The sequence below is a fragment of the Thermobia domestica genome, chromosome 1, assembly GCF_964235325.1.
Source record: "Thermobia domestica chromosome 1, izTheDome1.hap1.1, whole genome shotgun sequence".
In the NCBI taxonomy this organism is placed as follows: domain Eukaryota; kingdom Metazoa; phylum Arthropoda; class Insecta; order Zygentoma; family Lepismatidae; genus Thermobia; species Thermobia domestica.
In genome coordinates, this window is record NC_137454.1 from 209,781,695 (window position 1) to 209,807,612 (window position 25,918).

The window sequence follows — 25,918 nt, forward strand, 5'->3', positions numbered from 1 at the left end:
TGAAACTTAATACTTTTTAAAATATTTTCAACGTATTAAATATATACGTACCACATTGTTTGCAAGATTTCGCGCAGTTGACCAGCATCCAAGAGGGATTCTTCTTACATTCCCCGATACCCGACCAATAACCACAAAACCTATGATTATCAGTGCATGTTGCTGAAAGAATTTAAAAAGTTGGTTAATTTTAATATTTAAATAAGTCGTTAAGTCACGTTGTTCTACTTGCAAGTATCCTTATGCTACAAGAATAATTTTTGTACATTTATGTATTTATTTATATCAGGCTGTCTAAACGTTATTCAGCCTTTAGAGGTCAAAATTGAGAATACATTTATCGTGCTTTCAAAATAACACCATGAAACCACATATGCATATATATATATATATATATATATATATATATATATATATATATATATATATATATATATATATATATATATATAATGATTTTCTGCCATTTTTTGGTAACACCATAATCCCGTCATTATAGAACTTCTGTGATTTCTGGTCAAAAAATTGTGAATATGGTTTTCACAGGCATCTTTTGAAACTAACTTAATACTACTTAACTTAGCACCGGAGTTCTGCAGAGAAAGAAACAAATGATAGTCTGATTACGCCAAATTTAGACTATACAGTGGATGCGTTAAAGTCTCCCTTCCAAGTTGTCTTAATTTCAGACTGCTCGTTAAAAATGTATTCGGTCTAGCATTGTCCGCATGACATACGACACCTTTCTGTTGACTAATTACAGCTGTTTGTTTTCAGTTGTAAGGTGCACTTCCACTAATTGTCTACATTACAAGTCCGAATCTATCGTTCTATCTTGCCGCAGAAGCTCATGACGCACGATGCCCTTCCAATCTCATCAAACGCACAGCATAACCTTCCTTGGATGGAGTGACATTTGCCACACACTGTGGAGCATCTCCTCGCTTCAACCACGATAATTTTTCCAGATTGTTGTTGTAGGTTATTCATTGCTCATAATCGTGATCAACTGCTTCAGAAAAGGCTCGAGTTAGTTACGTTTCAGTAGATATTCACATATAGAAATTGAATAGAGTAAATGTTTTGAAGTCAAATTATTTGACATCAAACGTTGAGTCTCATTCTGTAATCAGCGGTGGCTCAGTAATAGAGCGTTCACCTCTGGTGGGTGGGGTATCTGGTTCGATCCCATCTTGCGCCAAATGGACTTTCTGGTGGACAAACACCATGTGCGTGGTTTTTCTTGGTGTTCTCCCGTTTCCTCTCACTTTATTCATTCCACCATTCCATTTATTTTTCATCATCCTAGCCGGCATAATTGTGGGACGTAAAACTGAAAGATTGCATTTTATTTTTTAAAAAAATTTGTAGTCAGATTTCTCGAAATGGTTTAACAATGTTTGGTGATAGATGTTTAGGTCACTGGCGATGTCATGTCTGCTTACATGACGGTCTTGTTCGACTTTCGACAGAATACCATCCATTTTGGCTCTGGTTGATCACTCAGTGCGAGGAGCATGTTGGAGATCGAAATTTTCAGAACGAAAGCGACTTGAACCATGCTTTGGCTGTTGGGTTTTCTGTAAGTATTTTACCCGTTCACTTCACAAATGTCTTTATGCGGAAAGTTCATTCATCTTCACGACACAATACCTTATAAGAATTCCAATACCTTTAGCACATCTACTACTTTCGATTATCCACTATTAAATGACGTTAAGCCTGGCTCGTTGCGAGTCATATACCTTGAGATTTGGGACACTAACGTCACCTTGTGCGCAAAAGGTTCAATACTTTTTTGATTGCCTGATAATACATTAACTGTGTAGTCATTTTACACAGCAAATAATTAACGCTAAAGAATTGGAAGAAATTTTGGAAGGAAGGCAACAAGAGTCTGTATGTAAAAGCACCGTTCCACCATTCATCAGGTAACATTAAATAGAATCTTTAACAAATTTCAGTAAAGATGGGATTCGAAATAGAAATGTTTTTACTGGAAATCAAATCTTTATTTAATTGTTTATTTATTGTCGGTCGGTAAAATTGTCCGAGTTCTAATTCATCACGGAACGTTTGCTATCGTCTGTGTAAGAAGAAACAACTCCACTACTTAATCGATTTATTGTATCATCGTTTATTGCCTGTTCAGATATGTTATTCTTTAATGTGTAATAAATATGTTAAATATATATCAAGATTGACTACTATTCTCAAATAAATATGCTTGCAGAAAAAGTTATAATGTTTCTCTTCGGTAAACACAATAGTATGTCACACTTTGTAATTTTCGAGTAAACTGGAGAAGAAGATTGACCATTTCCACCCATTTCGAATAAAGTTTACCATTACAATATAATGACAAATACCAAACAAGCTTTCCCTGTCTTTTGCAGATATTTATGGAAATAAAACAACTTACATATTCTTCTCCTTGTAGTTGTCCTTACCACTATGTTCGCCCGAGCGGCTCATATACAGTATATATATATATATATATATATATATATATATATATATATATATATATATATATATATATATATATATCTTAAAGGTCTGCACTGACCGAAATTTTTAGCCCGGGCCCAGCCCAGCCCGTGAACTTATAATGTGAGGTCCAACCCGAATGCGAAATATGTTTTAGCATTTACGCCCAAGCCCAGCCAGAGCTCGTGTGATAATCAAATGAGCCCGAAATAAGCCCGAATTACAGGAACTTAATAATTAACGTAAAATTGTATATTTCTTTACAGCAATTAGAGGTATACCTAGTAATTTTGCAGTTGTGCTTTAAAAGTTCTCCAAAAAGAACGGTCCAATAAATATCGTTGTACAGTATATTTACAAAATTAGGCTCTAAAAGGCCCGAAAAATATAGTTGTATATTTAAAAATGCATGGCCCGGCCCGAAGTGGTATAGCTTTGTAGGACTGAGTCCGGCCCGCGGGCCGGGTAAGGCTTAAGCCCGTGGGCTCGGCCCAAGCCCGAGTAGACCTCTAATATATTGTAGACAAAACAATATATAAACTTTGGTTATCAAAGTAAACTAACACACGAACCAAGATACTATTCGGATTACATAGCAAGGTTAAAACAGAGAAAGTGAGTGATAAACAGGGTGTTTTAAAACACCAACAACAACGTTTGGGAGATGATTCCTGGCACCAAGATAAGACGAAAAGTATAGACGAACCAGGGTGCACAAATGCTTCCTTTCGGAGTTATAGGCTGTCGAAACCATGAAAAAATGAACTTTAAAGATCAAAAGCTCCAATATTATGGGACTTACCGTAGTCGGGTCAAGACTTCATTTAGGAAGTAGTATGTGCCCTATCCAAACATTCATGTTTCAGAATCCTGCGATACTTCCGTAACAATTTTTATAGAGGTAGTAGGTAAGTACTTCTAATTACATGCCAGTAGCCAAACTACCTCTATGAAAATTGTTGCGTGAGCACCTTAGGATTCTGAAACATTATTTTTGGATAGGGCACATATTATTTCCAAAACGAAGTCTTGATTCGACTACGGAAGGTCCCTTAATTTTGAAGCTATGGACCCTTAAAGTTCATTTTTTCATGTTTTCAGCAGTCTATAACTCCGAAAGAAAGCATTTGTGCACCCAGGTTGGTCTATACTTTTAGTCTTATCTTGGTGTCAGGAATCACCACCTCCCAAACGTTGCCGATGTTGTTTTGAAACACCCTGTATAAAAAGAGTTAAGAATCTGAGTATAGATTATCTCAATCCGAATATTTGAATTCACCCTCATTCTACTTTGTATGTAGATCACTTTTCTTCCTGATCCTATTTTTCTAATTATGTAGATTTTTTTTTTATGAGTGAAGATTTTTCTGCCTACTATAGCAACGTAAGTTAAAGGGTATTTGCCACTTGAGACGGGTGGAGGTGGTCTATGGACGATAAGGGCTCACATTCCCTTTTAGGTGATAATATAGTAAACACAATGCGCCGGATCCCTTCATCATTAAGTTTTTCCAGATAACCGAATTAACACAGGCTAGATAAACCCCAAAAATCACTTTTACACGAGAGTGGAATAAGAAATAAATTCTGTTTCTATCGTGGAACGAAATCTGGCCGTCAAATGGTTTGAGGTAGACTTCTAACCGTTTACTCTTACTCAGATCCAATATAGCAAAATATATTTTTTAAAAAGAAAAGAATATTCAAATTATGTGATATAGGAAAATACATGGCTAACATAAATGAGTCATCGGGTTACAAAACATTGGATATTTAGAAGTACAAAACCTACTAAGATTGGTGGTACGTGAAAAGATAAATATGAACACTCACCAAGTTTCAGGTATAGGCCTATACCACGGATGTTCAAAATATGCATCGGTCGTCATACGGCACACGCCCAAACGGTTATCCAGTTCGTTCTATTTGTTTAATGCATGTTGTCATCAATTTTCGTCACTGCAGTGGTAATGTGTTCCTTCAGTACTTCCAGTATAGTTAGCATTAGGAGTATAGACAAATTGTGTCTTTCACATCAATGATTCCCAACCTTTTCTGACTTATGGCACACTTTACGGAACACCCACGAAATTGCGACACACTTGTTTGATTTTACTAATATTATACATTTTATAAATTATAATAGTTTAAGAGTGTAAGTTTCTATGAAGTGGTGACTACATAGTACTGAGCACTGTTGCTGTCGGGGGAAACATTGACTGGTACTGCATGTCTTAAAATTGATTTTGACTAATTTCTACAAGCTTCATGATTTTTACATTCTAAAGTTTCGCGACACACCCTATGGAGCTAAACGACACATCAGTTGGCAACCAATGCTTTATAGTCCCACATAAAGAAATCGCGTTGTGGTACAAGATCTGTTGATTGCCAAGAGGGTAGTAGGAATTTCTCCTCCCTCAGCAGCCGGGGAGAGGGTAAAAGATTTCTGCTGTTTGTTGCAGCTGGAGAGGAGGAGGTGAGGTTGACCAGTCAATCGGCGACAAATACCGTCGTTTCTAATCATATCAACAGAGTATTTTCTAACTTGATGAGTAATTTATGCTAACAATGTATTATTAAGAACATTCAAATACTTATAAGTCAGTACAATATATCACTTAAAGTAACATTGTTTCCGTTTATGAAACTATTACTTACACGGTGGTTTTACAGGTTTGATTGGAGGCATAGTAGGTTTCACTTCAATTCCATTACATTCATAGAGGCGATTTACTTTAAACAGGTCCATCTGGAACATAAAAATTAATATTACATATATACAAAAATTATAAGTAAAACGCTGAGAAAATATGAGTAATAACCTTCCACCTCATAATTATGACTATAGTACTTTAGAAGAAGCAATAACAAACTGTGAAACAGGTTTAGTTCTATATATTGTGTACGAGTATGATGAAGTCAAATGAAAACATGTTATATTTTCAAAAATGCTTTCTCAGAAATGACAAAATATTCGTGTTAATGTATTTACGGTTCGATAGTAACAAGAACGGAGAGAAAATATTTACTTTCATTAAATCCTACATAGAATTGTTTAACTTTAAAAGAAATGATATAACATTATTTGCACCGAACAAGGGATATAATGTGTTTCAAATTAAATCTTCATGAAATTGTAATATTAATTTGCAACTAGTTCTATGAATTAATTATGAGATTATGCTTTCCAATGCAACGCATTTACATTATTTTAATATTATGAGTTTCAGAAGTAACTGAAAATGTTTTCTTGAGGTTCATTACAGTCTTCTCTAATTCATATTTCTTGCTACAGAGCATACTCGAATTCATAGCATTCTTTCCTCAGTAGTGAAACAAAGGAACCAGTCATTGTCATAAAACAGTTCCACCGAAAGTTGCGTAGAGATTCTCCTATACTGTTTTGCTTTTAAAAGTCAAATTCTTCTTTGCGGTTTGGATGGCATTTAGTGATTTGTAGTTCTGTAGATACTTGGACATCCAGTCTTGAACTGACCAATCTTGAGGGCAAAATAACGCAGACAACATGTTTCCTTAATGCGGAATTCTTCAGGAAGGAGCATTGGCGCAAATCCCGGGGGGATGAGAGGGACATGTCCCCTCCAATCTTCGAACTGGGGGCTCTGTCTCCTCCAATCTTCGAACTGGGGGCTCTGTCCCTCCAATAATCCGATTTGAAATGTGTTTCTTTTGGTGGGGTGGGGTGGGGGGAGAAATGTGATGATTTGTGTCAGACCGCCACAAAGGAAAGTGAGATGAAATTGATGTCCCGCCAGAATAAGCCTCAAATCTGTCCACTTTTCAATGTTGAAGACAACTCTGCTCTTCTGATCCTCCACAGCAGTTTTTCAACTTGATAAATATTTTGAACATCGCAAAAAAAGAAAAAAAGGAACGGTCTTACCTGTACCCCAGATGTTGAAGACAGATTTGCGCCGCTGGGAAGGAGAATCGTTCCTTGAAAACGAATGTCTTGAGATAGAACGCCGAAATACCTGGCGTATACTAGGAACTGTGAACACGTTCACGAAGAAGCATTCCTTTAGCCTCTATATGTTCAGGAGTATTCCGAAACTAAGTGTGAATTAAGGTTGTTCTTGTTTTGGTCTGCACAGCTACCATTTAACAATACAATGTGTTCGATGTATTTAGATGTTTCATTCAGTGGCGGTTTCTCTTAATGTTTGCATGTTTGTACAAACCTCCTTTCAATATTTTCATTTTTTTATTTGTGCTAAATCACTTTTCATTTTATTGTCAACATCATCTTTTCTTAAACAAGTGCGTTTGAAACGGGGCTGGCTAGTTGCTTTATGCTTGATAGTTTGCCAAACTCTCCAGCTTTAACAGCTTCTGGGCCATTGCGGGGGTTGCACAGTAAGAGGGGGTTATCACGCCATGCACTGCCTCATAACGATCCATATGCTTGCACATCTTTTGCAAACAAATCTACCAAACAAAAACAGCCTTTCCAAAACATCACGCTTTGGAACTGGAATTTCACCACCATCCCTCCCCCTGCAGTATTGGTTGATACGGCTCTCGCCTGAAGGGGAATAGTCTGTTCCTTTGTGACAATGTTGCGTACCGTAACCAAGTCACTACAGAGAGAGAGAGAGAGAGAGAGAGAGAGAGAGAGAGAGAGAGAGAGAGAGAGAAACTTGCGCCTGCCTAAAAGCGAGATTGCCAAGTGGTCATAACTATTGGTTCTGTCAACCAAGTAACGTAGAGGCAACTATGAAGACAGTAAAGGCGACCCCGTGAAGAGTGAAGACAAATTGAGGGCGTCGATATTTAATAAACTCGTATCTGAATAAGTAGAAATTTGGCAGCATAGATACAATGTTTTCCTTTTCATGTGTGCATGGGTGAGTGAGAAAATTGGAGGGCAGTTTTTAGGGGAAGGGGTGAGATTTTAAAGCGGGTAGCGGACTTGGTTGTGTTGTATGTTTGTGTGTGTGTGTGTGCCGGTCTTTGTTGTTCATTGGAACATTGTTGCTGTAATTGCATAATTACGTGTTTGTCCCTGATATACGTGAACTAGCAATGCAGTAGCGATGAATTCTGTAACGTCTCTGTTGAATTATCCGTTTTGGAAAAGAACTTCAGAAGCAAACCTACTTGTGAAAGATATCGGAAGACCGATTCTGACTCTCAATATAACGCAAGTAATTAGAAGTCAGAAACAAACATTTACAAGGAAGTTTAATCTCAACTTGTACGAACAGCATAAGTGGTTATGTGAATGTGAAATTAAAATTGCTTTGTTTTGTTTTCCCTATTTGTTGTTCGGGGCGGAGGAAGAAGCATGGAGTAAAAAAGATGCGGATATCCAGCATATGCACCAAAAAAAAAAAAAAAAAAAATCGTCAGGTCATATAAGACACGTTCTGATCTCACTGCATTGGGAAACGTGAATGTTGCTGCTTAACTAAATGCTGGTTATAGGCGGTCCATTGAGAATCACAATCAAAGAGTGACGCAAAACAGGTACGTGCTCAATATAATCATCAATTGCATTTGGTTTCGTGGCACCTTCGAATTGGCTTTAAGAGGACATGATGGGAAACAGACTCGTCTTCAAATCGAGGCGTTTTTCGTAGGTTAATTAATTTCAGTGCAGAACTTGACAGTCGTTTAGAAAGCGCAATAATTTTCAAGAGCACGTCAAAAATCATACAAAATGAGCTTCTCCATTGCATGCTTGAAGCATGCCATGAAGAAATCGCTATTATTATTTATGATAACAATCAGTGGCGTGTTTAGGGGGCCTTCCGGGCTTAAGCCCCCCCCGAAATCTTACTTACTATAGTAAAGTATATGAAATATATTGCAGAATTTTCACATTTTCAGGCAAAGCTCCCCCCCCGAGAGGTAGCAAAGCCGCCGAAACAAAATAGTGAATACGCCACTGCTATTATTATTATTATTATTATTATTATTATTATTATTATTATTATTATTATTATTATTATTATTATTATTATTATTAAACTATTATTATTTATAATAAAAATAATAATGAAAAAGGAAAGGTCATCTATTGTGCACCACCTAAAATTCAAAACACCAGCCGCCACTGGTTTCATTCATAACATTGTTCAAATAGTAATAAATGGCATTTGCAACTAGTTTTGATTGATAATTTAGCCTGGAAATTGATTGATCGGGGTTTAACGAAGATTTCAGCACGGAGGCCATAAAAATAATGAGGCTTCTAAAATAATGTAGAAATCAAATATCATCATCATCATCATCATCATCATCATAGGTATTCTGCTATTATTGACAGGTCACTTGCTGCAACTGAGGAGCTTTCATGCTCCACGGTCTTCCGCTAACCTCTTCGTCTTCAAGCATTATTTTTCTGTTTTGATATAGTCCTTTAATTGTAGTCTTCTTCACCCTCCCCTTCTATTTTTTGCCATCACACCTTCTCGCACGCCCCTTATGATACAATTCCTTCTTAGCTAATATACCAACCAGTTTCTCTTTCTCTTCTTAATAATGTCTAAAATTGTTTTTTTCTCCCTCACCATTTCTAACACCCTCTTGTTCGTTTTCCCCTCGACCCAGCTAATTCTCTCCATTCTTCTCCACACCCACATTTAGAAAGATTTCAGTCTTTTCCATTATTTTTGCGTAATGTCCACGTTTCTGCCCCATACAGCACAATACTCCACACAAACCATTTTATGAGCCGTTCTTTCAACTCTTTACTCAAGGTCCAAGAAAATAGTATTTTCTTCCAACTTTACTATTTCACGTTCTCGCTTCATATCATCACTAATAATGATACTACCCAGGTATCAAAAACTAGTCAGTTGTTCTATTTTCTCCCTCTACTTCTGTATTTGACATAAATCAAATATAATGAAACAAAAATTCAAGTGAACAAAGAACAAAATATAAAATATATAACATGAAAATAACTCAATAATAATAGTAAAGCAAAATAGATGAAATTTAAAAAGGAAAACATCAAAGAACCTTAATTATAAGGGTTACCACAAAAGTCATGACAAGTATATATATATATATATTTATATATATATCGGGTGTTGCAAAATAAGTGTTACAACTCTTGGGAGGTGACTCCTGTCACTGAGACAAGAAAAAAAGTTCTCTTCAATTTTCTGCTATCGGACACAGTTTCGGATCTACAAGGTGCCGAAAGCGTGGGAAAATGACTTTCGGACGCCAATAGTTCGGAAACTATCCAACATAAAGAGGGCGGGTAAAAAATTCACTGAAGAAGTCATACCTGCTCTATTAAATTTTGCATGTTTCACAATCCTACCGTGCACGCGCAAGGGATTCCCCAAAGGAACGTAGGGAGTCCCGGATAATCCGCCAAATGAAACTTGGTTAAATGGATATGAATTGATAGGCTTTCTACCAGGTAACAATAATTCGTTTGTCTCAAGTCGTTATCTGGAACGAATACAAAATGGCGGACACCTTTATGCCCGTTGTGTGTGGTTGCATAATCGCCAGGAACGGATGCTGGTCAAGAGTGACGTTCTGAGTATTAATTGTAGCGAATTTGTACTCAAATGCTTTAGAAAGAAATCTGGAGTGTCGGTAGAGCATAAGAGATGAAGCAGGATGATTCACATGTGTGGAAACACTTAACGAAAAATGCCAAGAAATGCACTCATACTCAATAAACTTGAGTTCAAAGCGTCGGAAATGTAAGGATTAGCGTCAAGAATATGAAAGCCATTGCCAATTCATCAATAATATTCCCTCAAACCGATGCAATATGATGTGCATGGCTGCATACCAATAAGGATGCAACAACTGAGCCCAAGTTCAAATTGTGCAATGGACTCACAAACAAACTGGGTAAACTAAAGGAAGGCCACTAGTGGGATCGCATGATCGATATTGAAATGTGGCCAATGTGTGTGTTGATAACAACATGTAGCTAATGGACAAATGCCAACATGTCGCACTACTGCCGGGACATCGTCCCACGTGCGAAAAATAGGAAAATAACTACTCGGGTCTTGAATCTGAGGCCGTGGGCTCCCAGTAGGATTGGAAACTTCGACCACGCGAGCAAAAGCGAGCGCTCTAGCCCTGAGGTTCGAAAGAGCCTCACTTTCTTTGTATTCATTTCTTTGAAGAGTACCCACTTTGTTTGGCAAGCCCTCTTGTACAGCCTCCCGACATACTTGTGTGTTTCATTTTGTTACTTCTACTGCACAGTTGTAAACAATCAGAGCTTTAAGACGTTTCTTTCTATTTCTCATGTCGTTTTATTTTCCATATGTATGGTGTTCCAGCTGTAGTGTTAAATGTGCCAAATCCGTTCATTTTCGTCTTTGTCTTGGCGGCATGTGCACTGTGTGTAAGATACGAATTTCTGGAGGTATTTTCCTATATTTCGAGTACGTCATATGTCTCAGAAGATATGGGACATGATACAAGTTTGTTATTTTCACGCTCTATCAGAATTTGAACCATGCATTATGAGTTTTCTTTCCATATGTGTCGACTGTGGGACAATGTCCCAAACAAAGAGGGACATTGATACAATCGTGTTCTAGTTACGTTCTACCAAAAGGTACACCAGATGTAATAGCAGAATGTACAACGTTATTTTCCTAGTTTTCGCACGTGAGATGGTGTCCCAGCAGCAGTGCGACATGTTGACATTTGCCCATTAGCTACATGTTGATATCAACACACACATTGGTCACATTTCAATATCGATCATGCGATCCCACTAGTGACATTCCTTTAGTTTACCCAGTTTCTTTGTGAGTCCATTGCAAAATTTGAACTTGGCCTCAGTTGTTGCATCCTTATTGGTATGCAAACATGCACATCATATTGCATCGGTTTGAGGGAATATTATTGGTGAATTGGCAATGGCTTTCATATTCTTGACGCTAATCCTTACATTTCCGACGCTTTGAACTCAAGTTTATTGAGTATGAGTGCATTTCTTGGCATTTTTCGTTAAGTGTTTCCACACATGTGAATCACCCTGCTTCATCTCTTATGCTCTACCGACACTCCAGATGTCTTTCTAGAGCATTTGAGTACAAATTCGCTACAATTAATACTCAGAACGTCACTGTTGGCCAGCATCCGTTCCTGGCGATTATGCAACCACACACAACGGGCATAAAGGTTTCCGCCATTTTGTATTCGTTCCAGATAACGACTTAAGACAAACGAATTATTGTTACCTGGTAGAAAGCCTATCAATTCATATCCATTTAACCAAGTTTCATTTGGCGGATTATCCGGGACTCCCTACGTTCCTTTGGGGAATCCCTTGCGCGTGCACGGTAGGATTGTGAAACATGCAAAATTTAATAGAGCAGGTATGACTTCTTCAGTGAATTTTTTACCCGCCCTCTTTATGTTGGATAGTTTCCGAACTATTGGCGTCCGAAAGTCATTTTCCCACGCTTTCGGCACCTTGTAGATCCGAAACTGTGTCCGATAGCAGAAAATTGAAGAGAACTTTTTTTCTTGTCTCAGTGACAGGAGTCACCTCCCAAGAGTTGTAACACTTATTTTGCAACACCCGATATATATATATATATATATATATATATATATATATATATATATATATATATATATATATATATATATATATATATATATATATGTGTGTGTGTGTGTGTGTGTGTATGTGTGTGTGTGTGTATGGAAATGAGAACGAGGCGAGAAATTCAGAAATATGTAAATGGAATGTTAGTACAAATGTAAACGTTACCATGTAGAGAATTGGATGAACATACACATCCCCATCAGGAAATAGCACAAGAAAAATGAGTACAGCGAATCGTTCGTTGTATATGGGTTTACAATTACAATTATGTATAAAGCCCAGAAACACATCCCGTCAAGATGAGAATCTGACCTAATATCTGTGGTTTGGGCGACAATTCCAGTTATATCAGTATACACAGAAATGTTATATTTCACTTTGTTTAATGTTTAACGTATTGCGAATCAGTGTTTTCTTTTTCGATCTGAAGAAACAAATACGTTAAACCAACAATTTTGAGATTTTCAAAACGAAAACACATGATATAAAAACTATATGGAAAATGCTAGGAAACCTTACAATGGAAAGGAACCAAAAAAAAAAAAAAAGAAAAAAGAAAAAGAAAGAAAGAAAGAAAGAAAGAAAGAAAGAAATATTTCTTACTTTGCTAAACCCGTGTCTTTGTCCAAGTTGAATGCCTGGTTTTACTGGCATTATTGTTGGCGATCGACGATCCTTCGAAAAAGCATACATCCCGTAATGCATTACGGACCCTGAAATAAATTAATCCTATTGAGATCATGAACAACATGAAACTTCTAGGAACTAAACAACAGATCTAGATTCACGCAATAATGCTTTGGTATTTTTTCAAAAACTAAGCATTATCGGCTCTATACTCACATAAACTTTTTCATGTGCAGTCATATACATTCACCTTATGCAGTATCTATCTTCTACCCTGGTAAAATCCGCATATAATAATTACACTGTGCAAGTGCCATTGCATACAGAGAACAATTAGTTTAATGCGGATTAACGAAATGATTTAGTTGGTTACTATAGTTCTCATAATCTCTTTTCTTTTTAACCTTTAGATTTGTGTGCAACATGGTTGTCGTAAATCCTGTCTTCCCTTTGAAAGTGGTTTATAATAATGAAGTGAAGTTGAACAGATTCCATTTGTTCTAGGAAACAAATATCACTAGTCAACAAGATTTTGGCACAGAAATGAAAATACCTGATACTAATAGAAATTTTTACTTAGAATTCGAATCTGCAATCAGTTGTTCTCCGTCACCTTCAATTTCCCCATGACAGAGGGATTTTCGGGAAATTTCTCCTCAAATTCCCCCCTCCTTTTTTTTTTTTTTTTTTTTTTTGCAATTTTTGTACCTGTAGCTCAGATACCCTTAGGTATATAAACACAAAAATTGTATTGCGTGTTAGCTTGATTTATACTTAGTAAGCCCTCTAAGTTTCATAAGAATCGCATTATTCTTTCTAGAGAAATAAACATATTTATATAAAAGTATGCTATGTGTATTGTTCATTTTACCACATTCATTAGTGCAGATAAAATCACATATAACTTCCACGAAAATTACATATAAGCACGGTTTATACCTCATTGGACTTCCAATTAGACATATTTTCAATGATGTTTACACCATGTCGCCATTTTTGTATGAGGGAATTTCTAGAGGGATTTTGTTGGAAATTCCCTCCAAAAAGTAGTTTATAAGATTTTTTTTTGTCTCAACTTGCTATTTGTGTATAGTAATATAGAAACAGGAACAGCACTAAAACATAATTTTATGTCTACTTAATAAATAATGTTAATTTCATGTTAATGACATTATTCTGTCTAGAGATATAAACTATTGTGTCTATTTATAGGCAATAAGGAATATACTTTGCAAGACTTTTGCCAAACACAAAAAACCTAACGTTGACGTATTATTGTCGGCACATAGATGGATACTCAAATACAAGCACAAATACAGCATGCTTTCTGTGGAAAATAAGTCACTTTTTAATATTTTGATCTGGCAACAATGCATAAAAAATTGATGACTCGCGTAGCCTGATGACTGTTAATAGCGTTGAGTGACGGTCCAAGCTGGACGTGTTTTAGATGTGGCCGCGTGTAAGTTGAAGTTTTTGTGCATTGTGGAGTTCGAATAGATTGTGTTGTGTGGTGATGGACTGAGTTAGATTACGTTTGTACTGCTTCATGATTGATGGAGTGTAGATTCGTGTGTGTGTGTGTGTGATACCTTATAGGATACAAGATGCCGAGGAAGTGTGTAAATCACCCGGACAATTCCTGTTATGTATGTGAGGAGCTGACATTTAAATCGCAACGTCGATGTTTTACTCCACTTGTGAGGAAGTGTTATCAGTCATATTTTGGTTCCTGTGTAGGAGACCAAGATAAGAATTGGGCTCCTCACTACATTTGTTGTACTTGCGTGAAACGTCTGACTGGGTGAGCAAACTGTGAACGAAACATGAACTACGCAGTACCGATGATCTGGAGGGAACCAAAAGATCATTCTTCAGACTGCTACTTTGTATGACACAGATAAAAGGAATAACCAGTAAATCTAAGCACACAGTACAATACCCTAATTTGTCATCAACAATTAGGCCAGTTCCACACAGTGCAAAATTACCTGTACCAGTACCTCCTGCTCATCTTACGGTAAATAAGGATTACGTACTTGAGGCAACTACTGAAGTTCCAAATGAAGAATACGATCCTACTTATGTAGGAAGCATATCTACATTGGATCCCTATCTGATAACTCAGGGTGAACTAAATGACCTCGTACGGGATTTAAAACTCTCCAAGATACAGGCAGAACTTCCTGCTTCTAGACTTAAAGGCTGGAATCTGCTCCATCGTGACACTAAAGTGTGTATTTTTCGAAACCGTCATACAGAGTTTCAAAACTACTATTCTCAAGAAAATGATTTAGCGTATTATAACAATGTCTGTGCTGTGATGGATACACTCGGACATGCACATATAAGTACAGAGTGGAGATTGTTTATTGACTCTTCCAAATCTAGTTTGAAGGCTGTCCTTTTGCACAATGGCAACAAATTTCCTTCAGTGCCTTTGGCTTATGCAACTAATATGAAGGAAACCTATGAAAACATCAAAATAGTGTTAGAAAGATTTCAGTATGAGAAATACAAGTGGACCGTTTGCTGTGATTAAAAGTTATTTCTTTGTTAATGGGTTTGCAGCTTGGTTATACGAAATATTGTTGTTTCCTCTGCGAATGGGACAGCAGGAACAAAGCGGAACATTACATCAAGAAGGAATTGCCAAAGCGTGTATTAACTCCTGGACAGAAGAATGCTGTTTATTCCTCACTGGTGAGCCCTGATAAGATAATTGTACCTCCTCTTCACATAAAGTTGGGGCTCTTCAAAAACTTTGTTAAGGAAATGGACAAAAGTAATGCAGGATTTTATTACCTCAAGGAAAAATTTCCTCTTGTTAGTGACGGTAAAATCAAGGAAGGGATTTTTGTAAGCCCCAAAATAAGATATTTGATTCGTGACCAAAAATTTGAGGATCTCTTAACTCCGGTTGAGAAAGCAGCTTGGTGTTCATTTAAATGTTTAACAGAGAATTTTTTTTTAGGAAACCAGAAAGCCACAATATACCGTGAAATTGTGAGTGATTTCCTGCAATCATTCAAAGAAATGGGTTGCAACATGTCCATTAAAGTTCACTTTCTAGACTCCCACCTGGATTTCTTTCCTGAAAACCTTGGTGCTGTTAGTGATGAGCATGGGGAACGTTTTCATCAGGGCATTTCCTCCATGGAGAAGAGATACCAGGGACAGTGGAGCTCACAAATGCTAGCTTATTACTGTTGAACACTCAAAAGAGATGTTCCAGAAGCAAAACACAGAAGAAATTCGACAACTAAAACATTGTAACTAGTTAAGGTAAGTAAGTGTTCATTTATTAAAAAGATACTACTCACATGTTTTAAGTAGACAAAATTATGTTTTAGTGCAGTTCCTATTTCTGTATCACTATATACAAATAGCAAATGAAGACAAAAAATCTTATAAACTACTTTTTGGAGGGAATTTCCAACAAAGTCCCTCTAGAAATTCCCTCATACAAAAATGGTGACACGTTGTATACATCATTGAAAATATGTTTTATTGGAAGTCCAATGAGATATAAGCCGTGCTTATATTGTAATTTTCGTGGAAGTTATATGTGATTTTATCTGCACTAATGAATATGGTAAAATGAACAGTACACGTAGCATATTTTTATATAAATGTTTATTTCTCTAGAAAGAATAATGCGATTCTTATGAAACTTAGAGGGCTTACTAAGTATAAATCAAGCTGTGTGTTTATATACCTAAGGGTACCCGAGCTACATGTATGAAAATGGTAAAAAAGGGAAATTTGAGGGGACATTTCCCGAAAATCCCCCTGTCACGGGAAAACTGAGAGTGATGGAGAAAAACTGATTGCAGATTCGAACTCTACGTGAAAATTTCTATTGGAATCAGGTATTTTCTTCCGTCTGCCAGAGAAAAAGTATTTTTTTTTTTTTTTTTGTTGACTAGTGTATTTGAACATTTCCTTCTTAGAAATAATAAGGAAATTTTCATCAAGCAATTTATTAGATTGGATTATTATAGTTTGGTTCAACTTAATCATTTTACATTCAAAAACAAAGAAGGCGTTGATTGAAAATATGAAGACTGGAAAATTTTGATGACTGAGGCACGTTTTTCTAGTATTTTAACTGATTTAGTTATTACTAAACATACATACATATAGGCCTATAATTCGATACTATTATAGCATTCTTTAGAAAGTTTACTCTCAGTTTCTGAAGTTCTTCCTTTTTTACCATTTGATTTTTTAAAAACATTTGAACGTCTTACCTACGCTTTCATCAAGGTCTTGCTTTCTGTAAACAATGTGTAACATCCAAACAACACAAGAAGTTTTAAAAACTATCCATTTAAGACTTTCAAAATGTATTAATAAATTAATTAATTTTAACTTTCAAGAATTTTTATGTATATCGTACAGAAATGCGAGTGCTAGGCAATTATGACGTCATTAACTTCACCCCTGTTTTTATCTCACAAGAAAATATAAATGGAAAAGATTAAGCAATTGGGGCAAACATAATTATATGTCACATTTTCTAACTTCCGAGTGAACTCAATTTCACCGGAAGTGGTGCTTACCATTATGTTTGCCCGAGTCGTTCAATTATTAATATATTTAATAGCATTTTATAGGTACTTTCTGACCTATTTTCTGAAGGTTTGAGATTCCTTATTGACTAAACTTGGAAAATGAATGATTAGCTTGGCGGAAATTTAAGTATTGTAGAAAGTTTATGTATTTTTTGCAATACCTATATACAGAAGTTACACGACTTTGAAGTTCTCTCACTTATGACAATATGTCCTTGCACTATTATGTCGTATTGTTTACGACCAACACTATTGACAGTTGACCAACAACGTTCATTCCAATATCTTGATGTGTAAGTAGTATTTGATTCTATTCCCCTTGCGATGCTTTCCAGAGGCCGGAAACTGTATATATATATATATATATATATATATATATATATATATATATATATATATATATATATATTACAAGAAGAAAGGTGTGTGATACCCTTGAAGGGAATAACATGAATCCATGTCCTACCTTCCAGTTGTCTGTAAATGCCAGCGATGGATTGGCTGTGTGACAGGGCGCCTTGTCTTGATACAGTTTCACTCGTTGGCTTTCATTCCATACTGTTGAGGATTTTGTTATGTAAATGCAATGCATGTAACTAATAATGCACAACATTGATTTTTACAGTTTGCAAAGCAATATAATTTTAATTTTCCTTTCTAACATATTAATTGAAATAGCATGGATATTTTTTGTTGCACTAAAGAATGACATTGCTTCGTCCTATTTGCATTGATTGTTATGTACGTAATTGTCTAAACCTTTCCTCAATCGGTTGGGCATATCCATACCCAGGCTATGATGACTACAGACTTTCACCTATCTCTCTTGAGGTGGTGCTCATACAGGGTTCTGCAGTTGGTTTTCCGTTATACCACATGGCTTTCTTCTTTTGTCTTATAGACCATATTGAGATGTGACATTTTGTTCTTTGACATGATGAATGGTTGGTTGGCATACATATAACCAGATGGTTAGATACTGTGTCGCCAAATTTTTCATCAGTTTCAATACCAGTTCCATGCAATCACCGGTATTGTTATATCCACTGTGGTCCATCTCAGGTGTAGCTTAGTCTGTGATACACAACCTGGATCATGTGGCACTGCATATCATCGGATTATGACATTCACAGTGGAGCGTTTAACAGCAAATCCGTAACGCTGGCACTGTGTTTAACAATGTTCGAAAACCCAAAATGTACATCGGAAAGTGCTTCAATGTAGATTTTCAAGAATCGATTCACTTTCGACTACTCGAATACTCGAATTCAATGGAGAAGGAAATGGGGAACTAAGGCTTCAAGAAGAACGATTGAATAAATAAAAAAAAAAAACTAAATATTTAGACTATCTGTTGCCAAGAATGGTGATTTGAAGGTGAAACTAATACAGAAAATACAGGAGGATTGGCGAAATTAGAAGAAAGTATGTGACGTTCTTTGTGATGGTAGAATCACGGTAAAGAATAAGCGGATAAATTTACAAAACAATGGTTAGGTTAGGAATGATATACGAAATAGAAACATGGTCAATAAACAGAAACAAGATAAAAGATTGAATGTAACCGAAACAAGAATGCTCCGTTGGATATGTTGGATAACAAGAAGAGACTGAGTGAGGAATGAAAGAGTACATGGGAGGAACAAGAGCTTTAGAGATATCTGAGAAGATGGAAGGAAAAGATTACTCGGGAATGGGTATCTAATGAGAAGAACAAGCAACTGTGTGACCACAAGAGTGATGGCAATCGAAGTGGATGGGAAGAGAAGGAGAGGGAAGTCAAGAAAGAATGAATAAGGTTAAGAATAACTTCAGGGAGCAAGGTGTAAAGTGAGAGGAGTTCCGGGACAGGGCTTTACAGAGAATACTAATAGGAAACATAGACATAGGTGATAAAAAATGGAGGGAAAGAAGAACAAGACTTCTCACAACACAACTACTTTGCTATAGATATACAACATTGACTTGACACTTAGTTTTCCGGCTACTCAGCGCTGCTATCGGCTGAAGGAATTCCACTCCCTTTCGCTAAGGCTCTCTTGCTTAGATCCCTCATTGGCTCAACGCGTGCGTGTGTCGAGGGTGTGAGCTTTAGTTCGCATTTTTGTTACGGCTCAAGACATTTGGCAGCCTTATAGGAGACACATAACACACTACTCCCATAGTGGAGTTAATTTTAAGATTCTGCATTGCTCCTACGCCGTACCGTGCCCTTTGCATTTCGTTTATATGCAAGCCAATCAAGTCTGTACTGTTGTAAACCGGCACTCTTGAAAGTTGGGGATGTGTCTCATAGCAGTAAATTTTTATATGACTTATACCTACTTAAAATATGTGTAATATTATATAAATGGAAAAGAATAGATAAAAGTAGCTAGTTGAAACGAGAAACAAATTACGAAGTTAGGAAGAAAGGAAAAGAATAACATTGTAAAGAAAAGAATAATTTGGAAAATAATTAAAATAAAAAAATGGTTATCATAATATCTAAGAAGACATTTTGTTGAATGTGACGTGGTAAAAGGTATGGTAGAAGAGCTCCAACGTTTGACGTTAATACAAAGAATGTAGGATTGAAGTATATAGAAGCTTTCCAATTAGCACAAACGGACAAATTCTTTAAATTCTTGAGCTCCTCCGTGGCTAAGCGGTTAGCGTTCGCGTCTTTGGCGCGGGAGACCCGGATTCGATTCCCGTCGGGAGCTCATGTGGTTCGGATTCCACGTTAATCAGTAAGTCCACGTCTCATATAGCCTCGCTGTTGAAAGGGACGCTAAACTGAAATTCAACTCAATTCCTTAAATTCTTATTTTCATATTAAACAACAGATAACTCACCTGTGTCGTAGGGTGCATCTAAATTTTGCATTACTTTCCAGTTGAATTTGTAGAAGTTATGTTCCATTCCTATGTAAATATATAGAAAAATTAATAGAGGAACAGGATATTTAGTTATTCTAAAAAAGGAAAAGAAATGTCTTATACCTAAAATAAAATCATTGTAATTGACAGAAACGTAATTAATAAACAGAGTTGTTCGGTAAGTTATTTAACAGTGCTCAGTAAGGTAAACTTGAGAAACTAGATGTTTATGTTTATACGCTTTAGTAAATTTTCTGTCTTTCTACTCATTATCATTTTGTTAACTCTAGAATTAACAAAAGACAACATTTGTCGATTTCTATAATGCTAAGAAGATATTGAGTTGATAGAATAAACATATTCTATCTAATTCACAGAAGATTTACTGCGAAGATGCATTAGTATGTCACAGTTTTATTAAATTGAAAGTCGTTGTTTTACGAAGTTGGAAAATTTTAAACATTCTGAAGGAAACAAAATTTTAGTTGTGTGCATATTTTCTTCTGTATGTCGATGGCAAAATTGATTTTAATTTTAATTATCACACACTAAAACACTAAATGCTACCTTAAAACATTAAACACTTGATCATAGAAATAGCGAAATGGCTTACTCCACAATTGGAACGGCTTTACGAAATTTGTTTTAGGATGTTAACCCTTAAAGGGCAACATATTTTGAATTAATTTAACTGTAAAATGTATTCATGACAGGATAAACAAATCCAATCCGCACTGTTTCTCAAAGCAATTCTAACGAGACACAAAAACAATGATGTTAATAAATAAAAAGAGACATTCTTTAATATATTTCTTCTTTGCGAAGCACGTAGTATGTGTCTACAATCTTTAACGGTATGTCATTGTAAAATTTTCTACGGCCGTATATTTAGAAAATTTCCTTCTAAATTTCAAAATTATATTCCTAAAATAATAAAATGTCTATATCTTTCAAAATTCCACAGGTACAGGAATTTTGCCACACTTTTCTGTGTGGTTTTCAATGTAAATAATTGAGAATGCGCATGTCCGGTAAAGAGGTTTTTCCTGGACTCAGGCGTTTGCCAAATTTTCCTTTCTACTTCTAAAGCCAAGGGTGAGGCAAACTATATTCAAGTGCTTTCCTATTTTTTTAAACTCTTCTTTCTTTCTCTAATACGCATTATCTGGTAAATGCCTTAGGATAAAATCCGACATGAGATACAACATTCGATATGCTGTTTTAGGTTGCTAACTGTATATAGGAGGAGCACATAGATATAGGTTGGTGCATCACTTTCTTGCTAAGGAGCACTCTTAACTCTAATTTATTTTCCGATTTTCCAAAACCGGATTCCAGATGGTAGTGGTTTTTAAGGACCACTTATTGCTTTTACCGCCAATGCATAGTTCATCTCAATAATGGATTCAGTTCTTAATTGTCTAATAAAGATAGACTTCTAAAAACTATAATTCTCTTACCCCTTTGGATGTTTTGCCACAAAACTCTGACATGGTCATCTCTATCTGCTCTACTCTGTTCATGCCAGAAGCCAATCGCATGCATCAGCTCGTGAATGATGATGCCTTTGTATACGCAACCTGGGCCCAAAGACACCTGCTGTCCATGACCACTTCTACCCACTTCACTGCTGCACCTTAAGTTTGAAAGGGAAACTTACTTTGTAATTTGAAATTATAAAAAGTAAAACTTTGTAAATATGGACACTATTCATAAAATATATCTCCATTATATAACCAGTTGAGAATGCTCCAAGAGCATTGTCAGAACGAACTTAAAAAGAATGAAGAGATGGAACAGGAAGAATAACTTGATTGTTCTTACATGTAAAAGTAAATCTTTTTATTCACATCTTCTTCTGTTTCAAGCAAAAATTCGCAAAATTTTTAATTTCTCTATGACTTACAGTTCCCGAGATATGGCTCCTTAAATCTCCCGAAATTCGATTTTTTTTGGCCAATATCTGGGGAACGCTGGCCAGTTGATTTGGTACCGACTATTTGGTACCAAAACGTTCACCATCCTCTTAAGTATTGATCAACACCAATATCATCTCTCTATAACTGATGGTTCCCGACATATGGCTTCTTAAATATCTGGAAATCGGCCATTTTTGGCCAATATCACGAGAACAGTAAATCATAGAGAGATGATATTGGTGTTAATCAATACCTAAGAGGATGGAAAACATTTTGGTGCCCATATTAATTCGTGGCCACTCGCCAAACCACTTGCCACCGGTTAATATTTGCTACCAAAATATTTACCATCCTATTAGGTATTGATCAACACCAATATCATCTCTCTATGATTTATCGTTACCAAGATATGGCTCCTTAAATCTCTGGAAATCGGCCATTTTTTGGCCAATATCTCGGGAACGGTAAGAGTGAAGCGAAAAATTTAACCATTTTCTTAGATAGTATTTGATACTCTATCGAATGCAGGGTTCAAAATTGAAAAAAATCGCAAATAACAGACAGACGGACAGACAGATACACAGACATACTCAGTAACGAACTATTTAAGTTCGTTGAAAATTCAAGTAAATAATTTTAAAAATATATTATCTGAATTTAACAATAATAATAATGTAAAAAGATTAAGATTTAAAGATTATTTTCTATTTTTCGTCTATATCATAATTATCCAGATTGTGTTCATTTATTATGTAGCCAAAATCCACAAGTGAATTTCTTACACCTAAACAATAATAGAAGTCCATATGAATATAGGGCGGAAAATGCGTTGTGTCAAAGTTAGGGGATGCGAAATCGAGGAAATTGTAACTTTGAGGCTACCTAGCTCGAAAACTATGAGAGATATCGAAGGCAGTTAAAGAAATATTAGAGAAAATAGTACACTGTCTATCTAAATATTTATGTTTCAGAGTTGGTTGTACCGTCGTACATTACTTTAGAAAGAGAGGTGGAAGAGCGAAACCTATATTGCAGCTCCCTCTTTAAAATCCATTGCGCCCATACGTCGCAACTCCGAAACTTGGTTATTTAGATAGAGTGTGTACTCGTTCCTCTAATACTTCTTTAACCGCCTTCGATATCTCTCTCAGGTTTCTAACTAGGTAGCCTCAAAGTTACAATTTTCTCGATTTCGGCATCCCGTAACTTTGAAACAACGCATTTTTCGCCCTATATTCATATGGACTTTTTTATTGTTTAGGTGTGAGAAATTCATTTATGGATTTTGGCTACATAATAAATGAACATCCTTTATTTGTAGTGCAAAGATCGTTCAATGCCTCGTAAGAGAAGAGATTTCTCTATTTACGATGAAAACAAATTTCCAGTCATTCGAATGCCCTATATCTCGACCATCTGAGTAACTTCAATGACTTTTGATGTTATTGTTTTTGTGTGAAACATTATCCATTAAACTGTAGAGCAATCCAAACTTACAAGATGAAGGCAAATGAAACAAAACCTAAATAAGCCTAGTTAATCCTAGTGAAGTGTCATTTATAGTGCTTTGCATCTACAAATTTACACTCTAATTAGCTGTAATTGGTAGAGCAGTCATCTATTTATGTTCAAAATTGTTCTAAAACACATAAATAGAATATTAAAGTTTCATTGCTCTTATATTCAAGATAATTTAACTATCTACGAATCTCTTCCGACTGAGAACATTCACTTTCATTCATTCAGCAGTTTAAACAATTTCTATACCATATCACTTTATTTTGTAACAATGTATTGCAAACCAGTTATTCAATACAAAAATACAAAATGTAATAACCTATAGCACACTATTAGGCATATGCTACTCGCACACTATTAGGCATATAAATAACGTTATAAATTCAAGATAACAATTCTGTACACAACGCTACGGCACATTTTTGAAAAATATTTTGACTCATGTTGATAAATTTAAGAATATAGCTATATTTAAACATTAATTGTTAGTAATTTGCTGGAAATGCCTTCCAGAGAGAAAACTGTTTGAATTTATGGAGAAAACTGGGTGTGCAGTGCTCAATAAATTCTTTCAGCCATCTAGATTGGACTAACAGTTAACAAGGTGTCTTGGGAATCGTACAGAATGAGTAAAAGAGCTTCATAAAGAACTAGCTCTGATTTGTTCATCATACATACATACATTTATATATATATATGAGGGTCATTCAAAAGTCATGACAACTATTTTTTTCTCGAAAATGGTAAGTAATTGAAAAATTCCTAAATATGCAAAGGGAAGATTAGTTCATATGTAAATACTACATGTAGGGAAATGGATGAACACACACACCACCATAAAGATATAGCACGAGAAAAGACACCAAAAACATTTTGTCGTTTCAAACGTGTTTTACTGTCAATTGCAACAGTACACAATAGTACATTACAAACTACGTGGATTCCCTGGCATGAAGAATCCACAAGATGGCAGGGACTCTAAGATTTCACAGGTACGTGTTCCTGCCTTGTACTATTGTGTACTGTTGCAATTGACAGTGAAACACGTTTGAAACGACAACTTTTTAAATCTTTTTTCTCGTGCTATATCTTTATGGTAGTGTGTAAGTTCACCCACCTCCCTACATGTAATGTTTACATATGAAGCAACCTTCCATTCGCAAATTTCACAATTTTTTTATTCGTCACCATTTTCGAGAAAAAAAATAGTTGCCATGACTTTTGCAACGACCCTCGTATATATATACAGTAAAACCTGCCTTCAACGGACCCTTTATTAAACGGAAAACTGTCTTAAAGGGAAATATTTCATGGTCCCATGGATTTTGGAGTAAAAAACATGTAAACGTCCCTTCATTAAGCGGAAACTGTGTTATGCGGACAACGGAAAGCAAAATAAACCTTTAACGGAAAATTCTGAGTTTCAGACTACATCGTTTAGAAAATTTTTAAACATCCTGTGAGAGGGTAAACATATACTGTCTGCGATAAATACTTCGTTCTTTTGTTAAATCTTTATGGGCAGTGTTGACCTTCGTCAATCACTATTCATATTCAGCTCCCACAATTTTTCGCTAGTCCTAGGTAGCATGTCAGCTGTCAGTCTTCTTTGTAGGCGTACTCCTGTTCCGCTTGTGTAGCAACTAGCGACAGCCAACAAAAATAAGAAAACTGACAAAACAAAGTTCTGGAAAAAAAGGAATTGAGGTAAAGCAGAAGTTATATATCTTCATCACGTGTCGTGAAAACAAGGAGGAAAGAGTTCAGAGGACTTTCAAAATTCCAGAGAAAGCTTTTCTGTGTCCTGAAGTATACCGCAGCCAAGTAGTAGCAATGTATGCAAAAAATCCTGCTTGACTATTGGGAAAAATAAAGGAAAGTGTGCACAGCATATTTTGTGTTTAAGTTTTTTTTGGGTATTAATCCGTAGAAGGAAAACGTACTGTAATTGCACAAGTTGCGGGGGCCGCGGTGGCTCAGTGGTAGAGCGTTCACCTCTGGTGCTTGGAGTCCTGGGTTCAAACCCTGCTCCCGCCAAGTGAACTTTGTGGTGGACAAACACCGTGTGCGTGGGTTTTCTCGGGGTTCTCCCGTTTCCTCCCACTTTCTTCATTCCACCATTTCATTCATCTCTCATCATCACCATCTCCTTTAGCCTAACCGGCATAACCGTGGGACGTAACACTCAAAGATTTCATTTCATTTTTGCACAAGTTGCGTACATCAATATATTTTCTCATTATGTCCGTTATAAGCATATATATTTTTTAATGGAAAGGTCTATCTCCATTAAGCGGAAACCTGTCTTTAAGGGAAATTTTTGCAAGTCCCGCTCGATTCCGCTGA

At 36.0% G+C, this 25,918-nt stretch overlaps 1 protein-coding gene across 1 annotated transcript in view; it reads right to left on the reverse strand.

Moving 5' to 3' along the window:
- Window positions 1-25,918, reverse strand: part of LOC145667021 (zinc metalloproteinase nas-15-like) — a 77,168-nt gene that overhangs the window by 13,905 nt on the left and 37,345 nt on the right. Inside the window, exons 6-10 of the mRNA XM_081734711.1 lie at window positions 21,596-21,771; window positions 20,112-20,180; window positions 12,674-12,783; window positions 5,152-5,242; window positions 52-162 (exon numbers count right to left, since the gene is read on the reverse strand). Coding sequence (XP_081590837.1) covers window positions 52-162; window positions 5,152-5,242; window positions 12,674-12,783; window positions 20,112-20,180; window positions 21,596-21,771 — 557 coding nt within the window. The remainder of the gene's footprint in view (window positions 1-51; window positions 163-5,151; window positions 5,243-12,673; window positions 12,784-20,111; window positions 20,181-21,595; window positions 21,772-25,918) is intronic.